This window comes from Tachysurus fulvidraco, chromosome 2, assembly GCF_022655615.1.
Source record: "Tachysurus fulvidraco isolate hzauxx_2018 chromosome 2, HZAU_PFXX_2.0, whole genome shotgun sequence".
In the NCBI taxonomy this organism is placed as follows: Eukaryota; Metazoa; Chordata; class Actinopteri; order Siluriformes; family Bagridae; genus Tachysurus; species Tachysurus fulvidraco.
Window position 1 is genome coordinate 39,476,328 of NC_062519.1, and position 21,519 is coordinate 39,497,846.

Sequence of the window (21,519 nt, forward strand, 5' to 3'; positions counted from 1 at the left end):
GGTGTAAAAAGGCCCTTCGATTTGTTGCTCTACGTAAAGATGGCGTGGGCTATAAAAAGATTGCCAAGACCTTGTGTTAGCCATAAAGCTAATATTAGCATTTTTAAAGCTTTTTTTTTTGCCAAACAGATCATTTGCGGTTAGTTACTGTGACTTTGGAGCCTTATAACATACAGGGTTACATCCTGGATTTAAAAAGTTTTAGTTAAACTAAAAAAAAAAGCATTTCCAGTTATTTAAAAGGACTTCAGGGGAACATGATAGCAAAATGCTAAAAGGAAACAGGTCAGAAGGGACTAGTTCATATTTTAGGCCGAGAGCCTTCAGGATTAACTCTGTTAATACAAGGTAATAATGTTTCACACACCTCCACCAGTTTCTTCTTCTTGGTGATGTTATTCTTTAGCAGTTTCTCAGGTAGCGGTGCTGCTCTGCTGACTGGCGGCCTACAGCACGCGGATCGAGATGGCCATTAGCACGGTCAGCAGGATTACAGCTCTAATGATGCTGATTTAACTAAATGAATTGAGATTTATCTCTTTATATTACATTACCTTTCATCCACTAGGATCTCCTTTTGCTGGTGGTGTGGCTTAACACCCGTCATCTCTCTGATGCTGACGGCGTAGATTTTCGTGGTGTAGTCCATGTTCTTTTCTCGGGCCACGTCGCTGTCATATCCTGCAATGCAAAATCGGTTTAATATCTATATAGGGTAAATAAAAAAGCTAATACATGCTGTTCAGGGTTTTTTTTATTTAGAATTAGTAAATTAACTACTAAGGAGTTATTACTAACATAATCAGTTACATACGTAGTACCTTAGTGTCATAATGGTAATGTTTCATACATATAGCGACTCGAAGCAACAAAGCAAACAGAGATCGACAATGAGCTTTTGTGACTAGACGTGGGCGTGTCTAAGCGATGACACGGAAAGTGTAACGTTATGTAAATACGGAGCGGTTACCTGTTTTGCCACTACGTTTTCTGCCTACCGTTCTTCACTATGTTTGCCCTGAGTTTCAATAAATCTGCATATGGATTCATAACATTCTGCCTTCTGAAGAAAGTAGAGCTTATGTGATCTATGGCACAGAAGACACACTGCTACTCCTTCATCCTGTATAATATAAATGCCAAGTCTCCCTCGAATAATGGTTTATATTAGTGGAATGTTAGTTGTGCTACCCATTGACACGTTATTACTATGGCAACCAGTGGTAAGAACGGCCACAGTGCAGCGACTGGCGACTGTGTATGTTTGTATGCCGTAGCATTACAGTGCTCTAGTATCACATGTAATAAGATGTAACATCTTTGTATCACACCGGATAATAATAACTAGGGATGTACCGATCCAATATTTTGATATTTCGGATCGGTATCGGCGCCGATTCAAGCATTTTGAGTGGATAGGGTATCGGTGGTGCGTGACCGATCGAAATCCGATACCCGTAGTCATGGTTATCGCACTTTTCAGAGCGCCGCCAGTCGAAATCTATTCCGCTTGAGGAATGCCCTAATAAATTAAACTCCATTCAGCGTTTTACCTACAGCATTGACCACGTCCCTGTTTCCTGAAATTATTGGGCGTCTGAACCATTATATATGTGTGGGACAGGACACGCCCACTTTTTATTTACTTCCGATGCCCATGCCAGTGGTAGTTGAATAATGTCAATTAACTAACTATTGCTTGAACTTATAAAAAAAATACACTTATATATTAAATTACATTCATGTAAATAAACATAATGATAAACATTTTATAGGAAATATTTTGCACAACAGGTAAGTTTAGCAGGCGCCCTTTCTATTTACCTCAGCGCATGTCGCTCATTTGGGTGCAAGGTTTACTGTTTAATACACTTTGCATTGTTTCAAGAGTTCTCGTTTAAGATTCACTTTAAAATATTGCCTTTTATTCAAAAAATAATTTAATAATTGCAGTATATATGGTTTATCATTAATTTATGATAGTCCTTTATCATTAATTATGTTTACCTTCTGCTCTGTGTTTATGTTCTGTAAAGCTGCTTTGAGACAATGTCTATTGTAAAAAGCGCTATACAAATAAACTTGAATTGAATTGAATTAAATTTGGATTGTTATACCACAAACTGTTATAAGTACGGTTTCCTATTGCATTAATACGTTTTTTAAGGTTTCTTGTCTTTTAATTTTTCATCCAGTAATGGGAATTTTATTTTTTCTTTGCCAGAAACAAATAAATCTTAATAACTAAACGAGTTGTATACATTCTTTAGTTTTAAAGGTAGAAAAGAACACAGGTATCGGATCGGTATCGGCCGATCCTGGCAAACTCTGGTATCGGAATATCGGATCGGAAGAGAAAAAGTGGTATCGGTACATCCCTAATAATAACCAGCTGTTTTCCAGCCTAAAGTGTCCAAACCTACCCCCATCTTCCTCCGCGTCGTCATCGGATTCCTCGCTGTCGACAGCTTTGCTCTCACGTGGCCCAATCCCTTCTCTTGCCCAGATCATCAGCGCTGTATCGGCACCGCCCACCGACAGCAGCGTCGTATCGTCATTTGACCACCGAACATTTGTCACGTTGGCACTGTGGCCTACATACTTTTTAAACTTGGCGAATTGACCCTGAAGGAAAAAAAAGGTAACAGCACTTTAGCGTCCATTTTTGAGCCCTGCGGTTAAAACACACATGTCTATACCACCTCTAGACGTTTGTACTTTACCTTACAGGGAAAGCTGAACAGTTTGATGAAGCCGAAGTCGTCTCCGGTCGCTAACATCTTCCGGTCTTTGGTAAGTGAAGAGGCGTTGACAAAGCTAAGTGTGGGCCAGATTCCCTCACACGTGGAGCCTAGAACAGATGTCCATGTGGCCCATTCTACCTTCTCAAACTACACACACACACACACACACACACACACGTTGCTCACTGGCATGCATACGACTTTACAATCCCATATTTGTGCATATATAGTGTATTTGTTTTTCTGTACCTCAGCAGTGGAGATGTTCTGTCTCCGTCCACGAGGAGCTTCAAAAAATAATTGCTCTTTGGCACCAGTGTTTACTTGCAGCAATTTACCTGCAGTTATTTAAAAATATTTGATTTATTAATTAATTTTAAAAACACGCCATATTTGACAAAGAAAAATGTACACCAGGGCTGTCAAGTGTCACGCATTGAGAGTGACAGTCACGCATTTGGGTCTTTTGTCACGCTCTCCCGCCACACATCGTATTTCTCACGCAGAAAAACCTTTTGACTATTTATCATATAATTAATAAGCCGCAGCGCCCAAAACGTATCAGTCCGCACCGCTGTCTCTACGGAACCGGGCAGGAATCAAGCACGTCTTCCCTGGAGTTCTTAGTCGAGCCTGACACTTATCAGCCAATCAAAAAAAAAAAAGGCTACACAATAGCCAATCAGAAAATAGCACTATTGTATCTGGGTAAGATTTAACGCAACAACCAATGAAAAAAAAATTTGAGTTCATTAGAGAGGGTATTTTCGGTTGGTCAGTTTGGACAGGACATTGTCCTCAATCATGACCCTAAAAATGTCTGGGCTTGAGCCGAACTGTTTTATATGGGAGCAACATTACAAATGATAAAGGAGTCCAAAAAAGGAAACAAACACTTACAATAAACACTACCAGTCATAATCTCTCTCTCTTTCTTTCTGTCTCTCTCTCTCTCTCTCTCTCTCTCTCTCTCTCTCTCTCTCACACACACACACACACACACACACACACACACACACACACACACACACACACTCAAACTAATAAATTGAACAAAATACAAATACTTTGTATTTGGTTAAAATGTGGTCAGTGATCCTGGTGGTTCCGCTGTGGGGTTGGAAATGTCACTCTTGCCTGTCTTCAAAACTTGAGAGCCCTGGTTCAATTATCCGAATGTTTATTTAAAGTAGACTCCTGTGTCAGTGCTTTGTACCAGTTTATACAGTGAATAGCTACTGTATGTACAGTAAGAGTGCTCTGAATGTTGCTGTACCGCGAGTGTCCCAGTCGATGTGGGTGATGTAGCTGGTCGCTCCTTTACAGATACCCACACGTTTACTGGTCAGTACATTATAGATATCCACAAATGAATCGTGGGAGGCCACGGCTAGGTACTTTCCAGCATCTGTACATATGAAAGTCTAGTAATTTAGCTTGCATGGATTGCCATAAAGTTAAAAATGATATTTCAGTAACTATATTACGAAACACTTCATTTTTAATGACCAGCTTTTACCTTGAGAGAACTTGAGGTCTGAAATGATCTCCTTCCTGTGGTGAAAGGTCACCATGTCCTCCAGAGTGTCCGCGTTCACTACCAGGAAGCTGCCGTCATTCAGACCCACCGCTAAGGCTTTCCCATCCGGGGAGAAGGCACAGCATCTACCACCTGAGCACACACATTGACTCTTCATGCTGTGTGGAGGTGTAAATACACTGAAATACATTAGATCCAGAGGACTGAAGGGTAGAAGTGAGAAGTGAAGTACCTTTTTTGAGCTTGCGGACTGCCACCATTCGATGGTTAGCAGAAAGCTCCCAGATGCGCAGTGTTTTGTCTTCACTCACAGTGGCACATATAGGCAGCAAGGGATGAGCAGCAAGACCCCATACTTCACCCTCCATATGGCCCTACACACACACACACACACACACACACACACACACACACACACACACACGCACATGCACGCACATGCACACACACACACACACGCACACACACACGCGCGCGCACGCGCACACACATGCGCACACACTTTAAACAATTCATCTGAATCAATATCAGTACATTATTTATGCCTTTATTAACATTCATTCATTCATTTTCTACCGCTTATCCGAACTACCTTGGGTCACGGGGAGCCTGTTCCTATCTCAGGCGTCATCGGGCATCGAGGCAGGATACACCCTGGACGGAGTGCCAACTCATCACAGGGCACACACACACTCTCATTCACTCACACACTCACACTACGGACAATTTTCCAGAGATGCCAATCAACCTACCATGCATGTCTTTGGACCGGGGGAGGAAACCGGAGTACCCGGAGGAAACACCCGAGGCACGGGGAGAACATGCAAACTCCACACACAAGGCGGAGGCGGGAATCGAACCCCCAACCCTGGAGGTGTGAGGCGAACTTGCTAACCATTAAGCCACCGTGCCCCCCCCCCCTTTATTAACATCTGACACTGAATCAAAAACTTTCCCACACATAATTCTTTACACTATACCAACTCCATTTAAAATCAGTTTGAATTCATTCAAATTTGTTCTTTTGACTTTTTAAATTTAAATTTGATTTGGTTTTGTTTTTCATTCTAGATTACCTCACTCTAAACTTGACAAACTATTTACCATTTTCAAACTAACCCTAATAATCAGTTTTTGGCTATTGAACATAAAAACTGTCAGAAAATTATAATAGTAACTGACCAATAAAATGTGGTCCACACATTCCTACCTGAACCAGCAGAGTCGTAGGGCCGCTCTTGTCAATCTCCAGGATCTCTCCGTTCTTGGTGCCCACCAGGATGTGACCGTGGCCCAGAGTGATAGCTCGGATTGAGGGGTTATCTTCTAGCAGCAGGCCTGCGGATACACACACACACACACACACACACACACACACACACACACACACACACACACACACACACACACAAACACAAACACACACACAGCATGTAGTGTCTACTTTTATATGAGCCATTAAACAGTGAAAAAATCTAACTGCAGTTTACAGATGAAAAGGACCTTTAGATGATGGCGACAGTGTGGCCCTCTTGATGGCGTAGGTCTTCAAACACCTCTCAAACATATCATCCCAAAGCTCCACGATCCCATCCTTCCCTCCTGTAACAAACCCCTTCGGAAAACCGTCATAATCATAATCCGTGAACTTTTAATATCATGAGACTTTCGAGTATGTAGAACTATCTGTAGAACTGGATCTGTACCTTGTCCAGCGAGCACATGGCAAACACAGGGCCGTCATGAGCTTTCAGCGTTTTTATCAACGTCGTGTCTTTCCAGATGTAAACGTCACCTGTGGTGGCCCCTGAAAACACCAGGTCCTCGGAACGCCCGTAGCACACTGACATCATGGTCTCCTGCTTGCCCAGGTTGCCAAATATACCTCTCCTAAATGTCAGTCCACCACCTAGGGAAAGGAAGTCATTTATAATCCTGTATCATTCAAGTGTCCATCCGTATTAATGATACTGTAACAAAATGTTATTACTGCAACCAGATGTCCAGATCATCATTTTCAATAATATATAATATTAGAATTTTTATTAAAATATCAATTTAATTGCAATTTCATATATTAAACAATTCTCAGATAAAGGCAGCAATTTTCTACTTTTGGCTGTTTTCACACACCTCAAGAAATGCAGCCATTTATTTTTAAATCACAGTAAAGCTTCCAGAGTTTAAAGTATTATGTCACTCTGTTGATGGTGTAGTTAATATCGGTACTCCACTGATGGTGTAGTAAATATCGGTACTCCACTGATGGTGTAGTAAATATCAGTACTCCACTGATGGTGTAGTAAATATCGGTACTCCAGTGATGGTGTAGTAAATATCAGTACTCCACTGATGGTGTAGTAAATATCAGTACTCCACTGATGGTGTAGTAAATATCGGTACTCCAGTGATGGTGTAGTAAATATCAGTACCTCACTGATGGTGTAGTAAATGTCAGTACTCTACTGATGGTGTAGTAAATATCAGTACTCTACTGATGGTGTAGTAAATATCAGTACTCTACTGATGGTGTAGTAAATATCGGTACTCCAGTGATGGTGTAGTAAATATCAGTACTCTACTGATGGTGTAGTAAATATCGGTACTCCACTGATGGTGTAGTAAATATCAGTACTCCACTGATGGTGTAGTAAATATCGGTACTCCAGTGATGCTGTAGTAAATATCGGTACTCCAGTGATGGTGTAGTAAATATCAGTACTCCACTGATGGTGTAGTAAATATCAGTACTCCACTGATGGTGTAGTAAATATCAGTACTCTACTGATGGTGTAGTAAATATCAGTACTCTACTGATGGTGTAGTAAATATCAGTACTCTACTGATGGTGTAGTAAATATCAGTACTCCAGTGATGGTGTAGTAAATATCAGTACTCCACTGATGGTGTAGTAAATATCAGTACTCCAGTGATGGTGTAGTAAATATCAGTACTCCACTGATGGTGTAGTAAATATCAGTACTCCAGTGATGGTGTAGTAAATATCAGTACTCCAGTGATAGTGTAGTAAATATCAGTACTCCACTGATGGTGTAGTAAATATCAGTACTCCAGTGATGGTGTAGTAAATATCAGTACTCCACTGATGGTGTAGTAAATATCAGTACTCCACTGATGGTGTAGTAAATATCAGTACTCCACTGATGGTGTAGTAAATATCAGTACTCCACTGATGGTGTAGTAAATATCAGTACTCCACTGATGGTGTAGTAAATATCAGTACTCCACTGATGGTGTAGTAAATATCAGTACTCCACTGATGGTGCAGTAAATATCAGTACTCCACTGATGGTGTAGTAAATATCAGTACTCCACTGATGGTGTAGTAAATATCAGTGGAGTACTGATATTTACTACACCATCACTGGAGTACTGATATTTACTCCACTGATGGTGTAGTAAATATCACTACTCCACTGATGGTGTAGTAAATATCACTACTCCAGTGATGGTGTAGTAAATATCAGTACTCCAGTGATGGTGTAGTAAATATCAGTACTCCACTGATGGTGTAGTAAATATCGGTACTCCAGTGATGGTGTAGTAAATATCAGTACTCCAGTGATGGTGTAGTAAATATCAGTACGCCACTGATGGTGTAGTAAATATCAGTACTCCACTGATGGTGTAGTAAATATCAGTACTCCACTGATGGTGTAGTAAATATCGGTACTCCACTGATGGTGTAGTAAATATCAGTACTCTACTGATGGTGTAGTAAATATCAGTACTCCACTGATGGTGTAGTAAATATCGGTACTCCACTGATGGTGTAGTAAATATCAGTACTCCACTGATGGTGTAGTAAATATCAGTACTCCACTGATGGTGTAGTAAATATCAGTACTCCACTGATGGTGTAGTAAATATCAGTACTCTACTGATGGTGTAGTAAATATCAGTACTCCACTGATGGTGTAGTAAATATCAGTACTCCACTGATGGTGTAGTAAATATCGGTACTCCAGTGATGGTGTAGTAAATATCAGTACTCCAGTGATGGTGTAGTAAATATCAGTACGCCACTGATGGTGTAGTAAATATCAGTACTCCACTGATGGTGTAGTAAATATCAGTACTCCACTGATGGTGTAGTAAATATCAGTACTCCACTGATGGTGTAGTAAATATCAGTACTCTACTGATGGTGTAGTAAATATCAGTACTCTACTGATGGTGTAGTAAATATCAGTACTCTACTGATGGTGTAGTAAATATCGGTACTCCAGTGATGGTGTAGTAAATATCAGTACTCTACTGATGGTGTAGTAAATATCGGTACTCCACTGATGGTGTAGTAAATATCAGTACTCCACTGATGGTGTAGTAAATATCGGTACTCCAGTGATGGTGTAGTAAATATCGGTACTCCAGTGATGGTGTAGTAAATATCAGTACTCCACTGATGGTGTAGTAAATATCAGTACTCTACTGATGGTGTAGTAAATATCAGTACTCTACTGATGGTGTAGTAAATATCAGTACTCTACTGATGGTGTAGTAAATATCAGTACTCTACTGATGGTGTAGTAAATATCAGTACTCTACTGATGGTGTAGTAAATATCGGTACTCCAGTGATGGTGTAGTAAATATCAGTACTCCACTGATGGTGTAGTAAATATCATTACTCCACTGATGGTGTAGTAAATATCAGTACCTCACTGATGGTGTAGTAAATGTCAGTACTCTACTGATGGTGTAGTAAATATCAGTACTCCAGTGATGGTGTAGTAAATATCAGTAATCTACTGATGGTGTAGTAAATATCAGTACTCCACTGATGGTGTAGTAAATATCAGTAATCTACTGATGGTGTAGTAAATATCAGTACTCCACTGATGGTGTAGTAAATATCAGTACTCCACTGATGGTGTAGTAAATATCAGTACTCTACTGATGGTGTAGTAAATATCAGTACTCTACTGATGGTGTAGTAAATATCAGTACTCTACTGATGGTGTAGTAAATATCAGTACTCCACTGATGGTGTAGTAAATATCAGTACTCTACTGATGGTGTAGTAAATATCAGTACTCCAGTGATGGTGTAGTAAATATCAGTACTCCACTGATGGTGTAGTAAATATCAGTACTCCACTGATGGTGTAGTAAATATCAGTACTCCAGTGATGGTGTAGTAAATATCAGTACTCCACTGATGGTGTAGTAAATATCAGTACTCCAGTGATGGTGTAGTAAATATCAGTACTCCAGTGATGGTGTAGTAAATATCAGTACTCCACTGATGGTGTAGTAAATATCAGTACTCCACTGATGGTGTAGTAAATATCAGTACTCCACTGATGGTGTAGTAAATATCAGTACTCCACTGATGGTGTAGTAAATATCAGTACTCCACTGATGGTGTAGTAAATATCAGTGGAGTACTGATATTTACTACACCATCACTGGAGTACTGATATTTACTCCACTGATGGTGTAGTAAATATCACTACTCCACTGATGGTGTAGTAAATATCACTACTCCAGTGATGGTGTAGTAAATATCAGTACTCCAGTGATGGTGTAGTAAATATCAGTACTCCACTGATGGTGTAGTAAATATCAGTACTCCAGTGATGGTGTAGTAAATATCAGTACTCCACTGATGGTGTAGTAAATATCAGTACTCCAGTGATGGTGTAGTAAATATCAGTACTCCACTGATGGTGTAGTAAATATCAGTACTCCAGTGATGGTGTAGTAAATATCAGTACTCCAGTGATAGTGTAGTAAATATCAGTACTCCACTGATGGTGTAGTAAATATCAGTACTCCAGTGATGGTGTAGTAAATATCAGTACTCCACTGATGGTGTAGTAAATATCAGTACTCCACTGATGGTGTAGTAAATATCAGTACTCCACTGATGGTGTAGTAAATATCAGTACTCCAGTGATGGTGTAGTAAATATCAGTACTCCACTGATGGTGTAGTAAATATCAGTACTCCACTGATGGTGTAGTAAATATCAGTACTCTACTGATGGTGTAGTAAATATCAGTACTCCAGTGATGGTGTAGTAAATATCAGTACTCTACTGATGGTGTAGTAAATATCAGTACTCCACTGATGGTGTAGTAAATATCAATACTCTACTGATGGTGTAGTAAATATCAGTACTCTACTGATGGTGTAGTAAATATCAGTACTCTACTGATGGTGTAGTAAATATCAGTACTCCAGTGATGGTGTAGTAAATATCAGTACTCCACTGATGGTGTAGTAAATATCAGTACTCCACTGATGGTGTAGTAAATATCAGTACTCCACTGATGGTGTAGTAAATATCAGTACTCCAGTGATGGTGTAGTAAATATCAGTACTCCACTGATGGTGTAGTAAATATCAGTACTCCACTGATGGTGTAGTAAATATCAGTACTCCACTGATGGTGTAGTAAATATCAGTACTCCACTGATGGTGTAGTAAATATCAGTACTCCACTGATGGTGTAGTAAATATCAGTACTCCAGTGCTGTTGTAATAAATATCAGTACTCCACTGATGGTGTAGTAAATATCAGTACTCTACTGATGGTGTAGTAAATATCAGTACTCTACTGATGGTGTAGTAAATATCAGTACTCCACTGATGGTGTAGTAAATATCAGTACTCCAGTGCTGTTGTAATAAATATCAGTATCCAGTGCTGTGAACTAGTACCTGTGTGCTGCCAGAACTTTATGTGCTTCACGCCCACTGTGACCAGCTTGTCCATGCGGAACGGGTTTCCCTTCACCACAAAGATCTTGTCTTTATGTCCCCTACAGTAAGTAACACACACACACACACACACACACACACACACACACACACACACACACACACACACACACACACACCACAGTGTTTCATTTTCCATCATTTTGGGTTAATTAGCATCAATGAGCACGCAGCAGCTCCTACTTTGCCTTGGCCAGTTTTTCTCCCTTCTTCCAGTCCCATATCACTATGCAGTGACCTTCATCGATGCCCACAGACACCAGACTCTTTCCGTCCGCTAAACAGAGCAAAGACAAACCGTGCAGTTCACCAAACTTCTTATCACAGTAAATGTTTGTGTAGTGTGTATTATAAGAGAGTTGCCTTACCTGTGAACTCGAGCGCACACACTCCTCTCTGGTGCTGCCCTCTCAACAAGGACAAACACTTCAGTGTCTGGACGTCCCAAATATGTATGGTTGGGTCTCGGCCCACCTGGTCACGAACACACACACACACACACACGGCCAGATTAGAACTTCTTCAGTGCAGAGCAGTCATAAACAAGTATGTCGTATGAGTAGTAGTAAGCAGAATACCTGCCCAGTGGCTACATATTCCTTCAGAGGGTGTGCAGTGAGGCTGAGGATGTCATCATCGTGGCCGAGGTAAAAGCGCTGGTTGTGCTGCTGTCTGTTATAGACCACGGCTACAGCAGCGACGTGATACACCACCTCCCCAGCCTGTGTGTAAAACAGATTATTCCTGCAATCGCAACCCCTATACCTGATCACATGTAGGCAAGAGAGACAAAGAGAGACAAAGAGTGCATAAAGTCAATAAGACATTGGGGTAGTGTGATGCATTAAAACTCCACGTTATGTCACAGATTCCCTATTTGCAAAATGGTTCCCACGGTGACACGCACCACGTTCTTGTTTTTCTTAGAGTGTCTTTTGTTCTAGTTCTGTCGTTGGTTTGTTATCCAACACTTGCGTACACTTGTTTTGCGTTAGTTCTTGATTCTTAATTTGTTTATTTATCCCCTATTGTGTTTGAGTACACGAGGGCACGTCTCTAGCAAAGAAACTCACTGTTGTTGCCATGGAAACCGGGATGCATAAGGGAATCCATTAAAGGTACTGAGCTCAGCTGTTTTAGTTGTTTTTATGTGATTACTTTGACTAAAATTTCTGATTTAAAAAAAAAAAAAATATATATATATATATATATATATTTTTACCCATGAACAAATTGCAGCCGTAACCCTTCATCCGGAGCTTTCTGCCTTTTCAGAGAGCCCACCAATTTCTTCTTGAGCTGAGGCAGATCTTCCTTGTACACCTGAGACAGCAGGAATGATCATCGGATTTATGTAAACACATACACACGCACGGACAGACAGAAGCAAACAATGCAAAAGGGCAAAGGGTAAGTGTGAGCTGGGAGATGATCAGCCAGTCAGTTGTGAAAATAATGAGTGCTAAAGGTTTTAGCCACTGAGGCACGAAACAGCCACTGGCACTGAGGGGAATAACAGAATGAGTTCTGTGTGTACGGTTGATGAAAATGATGTCTGGATGTTCAGTGTAGTGGAAAGATAGCTTACCTGACGTTCGTAGTTCATCTGAGCTTCCTGTTCGATGTCCGAATCCAGCTCGGGAACATCGGAGAGGTCTGAGTCTGACTCGCCGCTGTTTGAGTCGGCGTAACCCTCTGTGGAGAGACGAGACAGATGTAATGCAGAGACAGTAACAGTAAAGCTCTGCCCTGTGTTTGGCTGATTGAATAAGCAGATGTACAAGTGTTCCTATTAAAGTTGGCACCGAGTTTACGTCTATTTGAAAATATCCTGACTGTAATCAGGATCATATCGTAAGTACAGTAGTCTCTTTACGAGAGTAATGTCTGACGTGTCATGATGAACATCGTGATAGCTTGCTCACCTTGTAGAAGTGGCTCCAACACACCGTTCATCACACCCTCTGGCAGAAACCTCCATTGGAACACGGAGTGGTCAGCTCCGCCCGTGCTTAACACCCACTGCAGGTCATGTGACCAGCGAACGTTGGTGACATGGGCGGAATGGCCGATGTACTTCTTGAATTTGGCAGCTGCAAATTGAAAGAGAGAATGTTCATGAGCTTTGGAACATTATTCACATAAACACCAGCAAAAAGGAAATGGACTTATGGGACATCTTCACTCAGTATAAACAAATTAGGTATGTTATTCCCACAAGTCATATATAAAATGGACACAAACTAAACAGACACTAATTACATTTTTGGCTTCTAATATGCCAATATTGGAAATATGCAATATTCTATCTATTAATATTAAAATGCTTCAGATACCTTTTTTAAGACACGGGAATCGGAAGAGCTTGACAAGGCCAAAGTCGTCACCGGTCGCCAGCACAGCGTTGCTATAGTTGGCATCCACAGAGTTAATATCGTTAACGTTGGAGTACTTGGGCCAAATCCCATTGACCTCTGGGCCTAAGACACTAGTCCAGGTCATCCAGTGAATCCCTTTGGCCTCTTCTTTAGGAAGGAATTTTCCAGCTATGGAGGTAAAAGAGCACCTAGACAATATCTACCTTAAGACACAGTACAGTTTTTCCTGCTTGTTTTATTCATCGTTCATGTCATTTCTTTATAATTAGCCAACAAACATTATGGTTACGGGTAATATAAATAAATGGTTAGAATAAATAATGAGATCGGTTGTGGTTTTATAACAGGAACTAAAAAAAGTGTGACTTGCTTCTGAGACCAAGAGCTTATGAAAGGCCAAGCATCTAAATATTTTAAAATTGCCTATGGGTATTAGAAAAAAAGAGATGTGTGAAATATTATTGGAATGTTAGGAACTATGCTACAGTATGTTAGCTTGCACTATGCTGCATAATAGGGTAGAAAGGAAGTATTAGATTTTAGATTAGATTTGATTTTATTTCATCTGGAGCTTTCCAATAGTAAATGTTAAAATATTATTGAATAGATTTGTTTATCTTACTTCTTCCTTTGAATGCATTTATGTAGCTCTTATATAAAAGTATCATAACACTCAGATTTACACATTTTGTAGAAATGTACTTTTTGCGATCATGCACCTGGCATCCTGTAGAACAGTCTTTCCCCTGCTCCGTCGTTGGTCTGCAGGAAGCGGCTGTCTACGGACCAGTCCAGATGGGTGATGAAGCAGGAGGATTTGTTGCACTCGCCTACTTTTTTATAGCGCTGTGCGACAGCATAGATGTCAACCAGACCATCATTAGATCCCACAGCCAGGTAAGAGCCGTCTGGAGAGAACTTCAGTTCATGAATCACCTCCTTCCTGTCCTTGATGTGGACCACTTCTGTCATGTCCCTGAGAAGAGCAAAGAGTAGATGGCATATGTGACAATGTAAGGGCACATCAACTGCTGCATAGCATTAATATTTGCACCCTTTCGATTCCCTTAAAATTAGAATTTACAATCATTCAGAAGCTAAGAAAAATCTGGGTTCGATTCCCGCCTCCGCCTTGTGTGTGTGGAGTTTGCATGTTCTCCCCGTGCCTCGGGGGTTTCCTCCGTGTACTCCGGTTTCCTATCCAGGTCCAAAGGCATGCATGGTAGGTTGATTGGCATCTCTGGAAAATTATCCGTAGTGTGTGTGTGTGTGTGAGTGAATGAATGAGAGTGTGTGTGTGCCCTGTGATGGGTTGGCACTGCGTCCAGGGTGTATCCTGCCTCGATGCCCGATGACACCTGAGATAGGCACAGGCTCCCCGTGACCCGAGTAGTTCAGATAAGCGGTAGAAAATGAATGAATGAATGTGTTAAACCACATTTAAAACAGAAAACAATCCTGGATTAATGTTAAAATGTTTAAATCGAACGCTTACCTGACTCTCAGCACGGTGAACGATCCATCCTTCATGCCCAGAGCGAGCTGAGAGCCATCGTTGTTAAAGCACACACTACGAACAGCTTCCTCCATGTTACAGCGAGCAATGAGGGTATGATCAGCCAGGCTCCAAAGCCTACCTCAGGGGCAAGGACAAGTCAGAAGTCAGAAACTGAACATAGAGAAATGGTACTTACTTTAAACTTATTCTTACTTACTAAAAATTAAAATTGAGATCAATAATTAAACATTTACAGAGCGTTCTGTTTATCGTCTCTGAGCTGCGGCCGCCGTTGGCGAACACTGGCGTACGTGTTTTTCGTTTTTTTTTTTTTTAGATGTTTAGATTATGAGTAATTTTAGATGTTAGAATTTTAGAAGTGTGAGTAATTTCAACCCTCAACCCCTTACAAACCTCTTAATTTGATAAGGAAATGACTGTTATGGCTGCCATAATGTGAAAGAACAACAAATAACTTGTTTGCAGATGTTCCAAAAACTAAATGTAGCTATTAAGGGTTAATAAACTAGAACATGTAGCTGTTTTATACATAAAAAAGAAATAGTTGCTAATTGTCATAGTCGCTGTGGTATAAAAATAAATGCACTTAAGAGTAGAGTAGTGTAGTACAGTAGAGTTTAGTAGAGTAAAATAAAGTTGTGTATGTGTTCAGTACGCAGTTTTGTAGGGTTGAGTAAAGTAGTATAGAGTACAGAAGTAAAGAGTAGACTAGATGAATGTAGACTATAATGTAGAGTAGAGTAGTGTGACAAAGTAATATAGAGTTGAGTGGAATAGTATAAAGTATAGTAGTGTAGAGTATAGTAGTGTAGAGTACTGTACACAATTATAGAGTAGACTAGACGAGTGTAATGTAGAGTAGAGTAGTGTGATATAGAGTTGAGTGGAATAGTGTAAAGTATAGTAGTGTAAAAAAGAGTAGAGAAGTGCGGAGTAGAGTACAGTAGAGAAGAGAAGAGTAGAGTAGCAGAGTAGTGTAGAGTAAAGTACTATAGAGTAATGTAGAGTTGAGTAGAGTACCGTAATGTGTCGTAAAGTAGAGAAGTGTAGTTTAGAGTACATTTACATTTACAGCATCTATCCAGATGCAATGCACAAAATAGTATAGTAGTATACAGTAGAGGTCAGTAGAAAAGTATAGAGTAGAGGTCAGTAGATTTGTGTAGAGCAGATGACTCTAGGGTAATGTAGAGTTGAGTAGAGAAGTGTAGAGTAGAGGTGAGTAGAGTAGAAGTAGAGTAGTGTACGGTACAGTTGTGTAGAGTAGAGGTGTTTAGTGTAGAGTTGAGTAGAGTAGTGTAAGGTAGATGTAGTGTCATTGATTTATTTATTTATTTTACTATAAATGCCTTTAATTCGACACGTTTTATTCCTTACATCGCTGACGTACAATCAATCGATCGATCAATCAATCAATCAATCAATCAATCAATCAATCAATCAATCAATCAATCAACCATTTATTTATATAGCATCTTACAGCAAGTTGAACCAAAGTGCTTCATGGCATTAAAATAAATGAAATTAAATTAAATTAAATTAAATTAAATTAAATTAAATTAAATTAAATTAAATTAAATTAAATTAAATTAAATTAAATATAATAATAATAATAATAAATAAATAAATAAATAAATAAATAAATAAATAAATAAATAAATAAATAACAAGCAATAGCAGTTATAATAAGTGACAACTAATAGGAAATATCTCTGAAGTCTGAATTCACTACTTTTAAGGCAACAAAAATCCAGACACTGACCTGACGGATCGATCGTCGCTGCCTGTCACTGCGATCGGCTGTTTGGGATGAAGATCCAGAGCCCAGAGCTCGCCCTCGGAGTGACCCTGCATTACCAGAAGAGGTTTATCCCTGTCTCGCACCATCACCTCAAAAATCTCACTGTCCTGTGTCCCAGCTAGGATTCGGTCAGCTTTCCAGCACACACTCCGGATTGAGAGACCTGTTAAAGACAAAAGTTTGAGAAACTAGAGAAACTCCAGAGTGTTAAAGAGCAGCAAAGCATGACATGAACATAACAACCTGGAGAGAAAATGATTAGCTTGCAAAGTGCGGTTTAAAAATATGACAGTGCAAGCGCAGAAATTAAAGCAAGCAAAAGCAAATCTAAGTAGGCATGAAATACAGCTGCTCGATCAGGATCTATAAATAAATAACCCAGTAATCACAGGATCATCATCTGTTCTAATAATAACTTAGGTTTAATAACATAGGAGGTTTTTTTGTACTAAAACTGTATCTGTCATGAGATTTATTAGTGAAGAGCAGGTGCGGTGGAAAGCCTTAAAGCCTTAAAGGATTAACGAGATTAAATGTTGAGAGGAAGTGTTCAGCGTGCTTTCTTGGCTCAGTGCCAGAATTTACTGATGTACTGTAAGTACATTTGGCAGTCAGTGCTTACTCTATGCACACTCAATATACAGCATGCCGGTGTAACCTGTATATAACAGACACAGAAAAACAAGGTCGGCTTCTTCCTTTCTTTTTCAAAACCAACCCATATTCTGTCACTGCAAAAAAAAAGTCACCCGGGATTGAATAGTTTAGTAAACGTACATCGTCCGGTTGTAATTGGATTTTTATATGAACACTTACTATTTATATAAAATATCGATTAATAAACAAATGAGTTTCTTAATTTTAATATTTTTATTAATTGATTTTTTTACAGTATGAAATTTAAATTTTTTTTAATACTTAAATTTTATTTCTAACCGATTTATTTCTAATAAATAAATGAATATGAAATGTCAGTGAATTAACAAATTAATTTGTTAATTAATTTAATGAATGGACTGAATTCATTCTCTTTTTAATTATGTAATTAGAATTTTTTTTTTTATATACATTCTTAATTTTTTTTTTTAGCACTGGAACATTACAAAATCCAGTAACAAATAAAGAAAGAAAAGAAAAGAAAAGAAAAGTTTCATTTAGAAAAGAATTAAACCAGACTTATTTTATAAGAAATACTGCCTCATTCTCTTTGTCTTTCTCTTCCCTCCATTTTTGTTTCTTAAACTTTATCTTTACCTTTTGTTTACAGCAGGTCAAATGGGCATGGCATTATTTCTTCTGAAATATATTTTTAATTTTTTCTTTGCTTATGATTTTTAGGTTGTTAAATGTATAAATATATAAGACCCATCAATCCGGTTTCTCCAATGTTTAAGGTGTACATGTTCGAATCGGATGGAAGAAAGTCTTCAATGTTCATTCATTCATTTTCTACTGCTTATTTGAACTACCTCGGGTCACGGGGAGCCTGTGCCTATCTCAGGCGTCATCGGGCATCGAGGCAGGATACACCCTGGACGGAGTGCCAACCCATCGCAGGGCACACACACACTCTCATTCACTCACACACACACTCACACACTACAGACAATTTTCCAGAGATGCCAATCAACCTACCATGCATGTCTTTGGACCGGGGGAGGAAACCGGAGTACCCGGAGGAAACCCCCGAGGCACGGGGAGAACATGCAAACTCCACACACACAAGGCGGAGGTGGGAATCGAACCCCCAACCCTGGAGGTGTGAGGAGAACGTGCTAACCACTAACCCACCATGCCCCCATCGTCAATGTTGAAGTGTAATAATTGTAATAACTGTAATAATCACTATCAGATCATTTTTTGGAACTTTTAGAAAGTCAACTGAAGTATTAACCATCATTCCACTCTACAGTACAGCTGGTAACAGAGTCGAGTGCAGGACGATAATCAATACACAGAAGTGGGGAAGGTGTGAAACAACAGACTGTAAACTACCGAATTTACCCTTATATCCCTGCTCAGCATCCCTGAGGTCAATCTTAGTGATGGGTTTAAAGTCAATGTCCCACAGTCTCACGCAGCCGTCTCGTCCACCGGTGGCAAAACCTTCCTCACACGAGTGCATGCTGAAGATCCCGGCCTAGAGAAAAAACAATAAAAACAAACCAACAGTCTAACAGTTTTAGGTCATTGTACTCCATCTGAACGGAATCCGGAGTATCCAGAGCCGAAATACCGGCTATTCGTGATCTAAAACTTCACATAATAAAAGCCTTTATTATCATTTACAGCAGACACTCTTATCCAGAGTGACTTACATTTTTATACAACTGTGCAATTAAGAGTTAAGGGCCATGCTCAGGGGCCCAGCAGGGGAAGCTTGGTGGACCTGGGATTTAAACTCATGACCTTCCCATTAGTAGTCCTACACCTTAACCACTAAGCTACCACATTCCACATACTGTATTATCACCACACATGCATTAGAGCACAGGGGAATGTGGTACTGTAGCTTTGTGTTTAAGGTGTTGGACTACCAATTGGAAGGTCATAAGTTTAAATCCCAGGTCCACCAAGCTTCCACTGCTGGTCCCCTGAGCATGGCCCTTAACTTTATACAGTTGTATAAAAATGTAAGTCACTCTGGATAAGGGTGTCTGCTCAGGGGCCCAGCAGTGAAAGACCTGGGATTTAAACTCACAACCTTCCGATTGGTAGTCCAACACCTTAACCACTAAGCTACCACATCCCACATATTATTACCAGACATGCATTATAGCACAGGGAAATTCTTTCCTTCACATATCCCAACTTAGGTGGTTGGGGGTGGAGCACAGGGGGAGTTGATGATACAGCACCCCTGAAGCAGGAAGGGTTAAGGGCCTTGCTCATGTGCCCAACAGAGGCAGCTTAGCAGCGCTAGGGCTTGAATCTCAACCTTCCCATCAACAACCCAGAGCCTTAATCACCTGAATTAAACACAGTAAAAGCAGAGTTTCATAACCTCGGGTAAAAAGCTGTACTATCCCCACTTCTAAATCCTCAAGTGTGAAACATTTCTCTATCCAGGTTAAAAGCAGGGTTTAGAAGGACAATATCCCGGCAATAACCTCAGTCTGAAAAGCTCTATTGATATGTGAGAACAAATCCTGAAAGCATCTGAGAAGGCACAAGCAAGCTCTTAAGATTAACATGTAGATTTAATTCTTACATCCGCACCACATCACTGCTGAGACTTTCTGCATTGGTGCAGTTCAGTCGAAGCTTTGAAGGATTAACAAGATTAAAAGCACCGGTGAAATAGAGAGAAAACATTCAGGGATTTCAGCTTCGTGCTGCCGGATCAGCAATATACAGAAAGGGTTTGGAATTTATTGGAGATATTTGGCAGACAGCACAGGGCTCGCTTTAAGCACTCTATATGATAAATCCTGGTAGTAAACACACCCGCAGTATAATTTAGATCAACAGCACTTTAGGGGCTTTAGTCAGTATTTGTGAGGTATTTGTGAGGACGTGATAGTCCACCGGTCAAGGCGCTGGGTTCCTAATCAGAAAATCGGGGTTCAAGCCCACAAGCTGCTGCAACATCTACGTTGGGTCCTTGAGCAAGGTCCTTAAGCTCACCTGGTCCAGGGGCGCCGCACGATGGCTGACCTTGCGCTCTGACCCCAGGCTTATATGCAAAAACTTGGGGGAAGTCGTGGCCTAATGGTTAGAGACCCTAAGGTTGTGGGTTCGAGTCTCGGTCCGGCCACGACTGAGGTGCCCTTGAACAAGGCACCGTACCCCCCAACTGCTCCCCAGGCGCTGCAGCATAAATGGCTGCCCACTGCTCCGGGTGTGTGTGTTCACTGCTGTGTGTGTGTGCACTTTGGATGGTTTAAATGCAGAGAACAAATTCTGAGTATGGGTCACCGTACTTAGCCGTATGTCACGTCACTTTCACTTTTAGATGATACGCTGGTCAGATTCCCGACCAACATGACACGTGAGCAACCATCTATCCAAGCAATTTGAAGCAATTTCTGCTTGGATTGTATTAATACAAATAATAAGAATAAATTCGAACTGAATTTTAAAGAAGTGATGATGAAATACGTGCTGCTTTTTACTAGAAAAGGAAAGTAATCATCAGTGTTGTGACCTGACAGGTTTTTTTTTTTTTATTATTATTTACAGCTATTTAATTAGTTACAGTTTGGGAGGTTGAAGGACCCTTTTTTAGGCCCAGAGTAATATTAATGATGCAACTTTTTTTGCTCGTTACAGAATATCTTCACAACAGATTTACAGACAGGAACCATGTAATCCACGCACCCCATGAGCCGCCTGCACGGTCCGCACCAGGTTTAGTCCCTTCCACACGTAGATGTCTCCATTCAACGCGCCCGAGTACGTCACCTCTTCCTTCGCTGTCGCCAAACACAGGATGGTCTGCAGGTCTCCCGTCTTCCCAAAGATCCCTCGTTTTGGTGTCAGTGCATTGCCACATAACGTCCAGAACTGGAATGAAGAAAGAATCATTTCATTACAATTCTATCATGGTGTAAGTGAAACAACTTCACATGCAGCTTGAAGTTATCAGCGCTGAAAAACGTCCTGACCAAACGGTTCACCCGACGCTTTTAGGAATCCTTATCTTAAACGGACAGGAGTGACAATTTAATTAGTCCAATACGACTTTATCTGTCAGCTTCACTCATCCGTAATTGCTCTCTCATGGAGAGAGAGACGGAACAAACACCGAGCCTGAGGCGAAGCTAGAAATTCTACAGAGGATGATATAC

At 40.3% G+C, this 21,519-nt stretch overlaps 1 protein-coding gene across 1 annotated transcript in view; it reads right to left on the bottom strand.

Moving 5' to 3' along the window:
- The window catches only part of eml6 (EMAP like 6), a 56,219-nt gene that overhangs the window by 19,474 nt on the left and 15,226 nt on the right, over window positions 1-21,519 (bottom strand). Inside the window, exons 6-29 of the mRNA XM_027153022.2 lie at window positions 21,050-21,235; window positions 18,734-18,869; window positions 16,691-16,892; window positions 14,905-15,042; window positions 14,129-14,385; window positions 13,368-13,577; window positions 12,957-13,124; window positions 12,620-12,726; window positions 12,254-12,354; window positions 11,610-11,796; window positions 11,400-11,505; window positions 11,215-11,308; window positions 10,972-11,072; window positions 5,991-6,193; window positions 5,788-5,899; window positions 5,495-5,622; window positions 4,517-4,658; window positions 4,264-4,416; window positions 4,021-4,152; window positions 2,994-3,082; window positions 2,724-2,891; window positions 2,424-2,625; window positions 555-681; window positions 368-446 (exon numbers count right to left, since the gene is read on the bottom strand). Of these exons, the coding sequence (XP_027008823.1) occupies window positions 368-446; window positions 555-681; window positions 2,424-2,625; window positions 2,724-2,891; window positions 2,994-3,082; window positions 4,021-4,152; window positions 4,264-4,416; window positions 4,517-4,658; window positions 5,495-5,622; window positions 5,788-5,899; window positions 5,991-6,193; window positions 10,972-11,072; window positions 11,215-11,308; window positions 11,400-11,505; window positions 11,610-11,796; window positions 12,254-12,354; window positions 12,620-12,726; window positions 12,957-13,124; window positions 13,368-13,577; window positions 14,129-14,385; window positions 14,905-15,042; window positions 16,691-16,892; window positions 18,734-18,869; window positions 21,050-21,235 (3,528 nt within the window). The remainder of the gene's footprint in view (window positions 1-367; window positions 447-554; window positions 682-2,423; window positions 2,626-2,723; window positions 2,892-2,993; window positions 3,083-4,020; window positions 4,153-4,263; window positions 4,417-4,516; window positions 4,659-5,494; window positions 5,623-5,787; window positions 5,900-5,990; window positions 6,194-10,971; window positions 11,073-11,214; window positions 11,309-11,399; window positions 11,506-11,609; window positions 11,797-12,253; window positions 12,355-12,619; window positions 12,727-12,956; window positions 13,125-13,367; window positions 13,578-14,128; window positions 14,386-14,904; window positions 15,043-16,690; window positions 16,893-18,733; window positions 18,870-21,049; window positions 21,236-21,519) is intronic.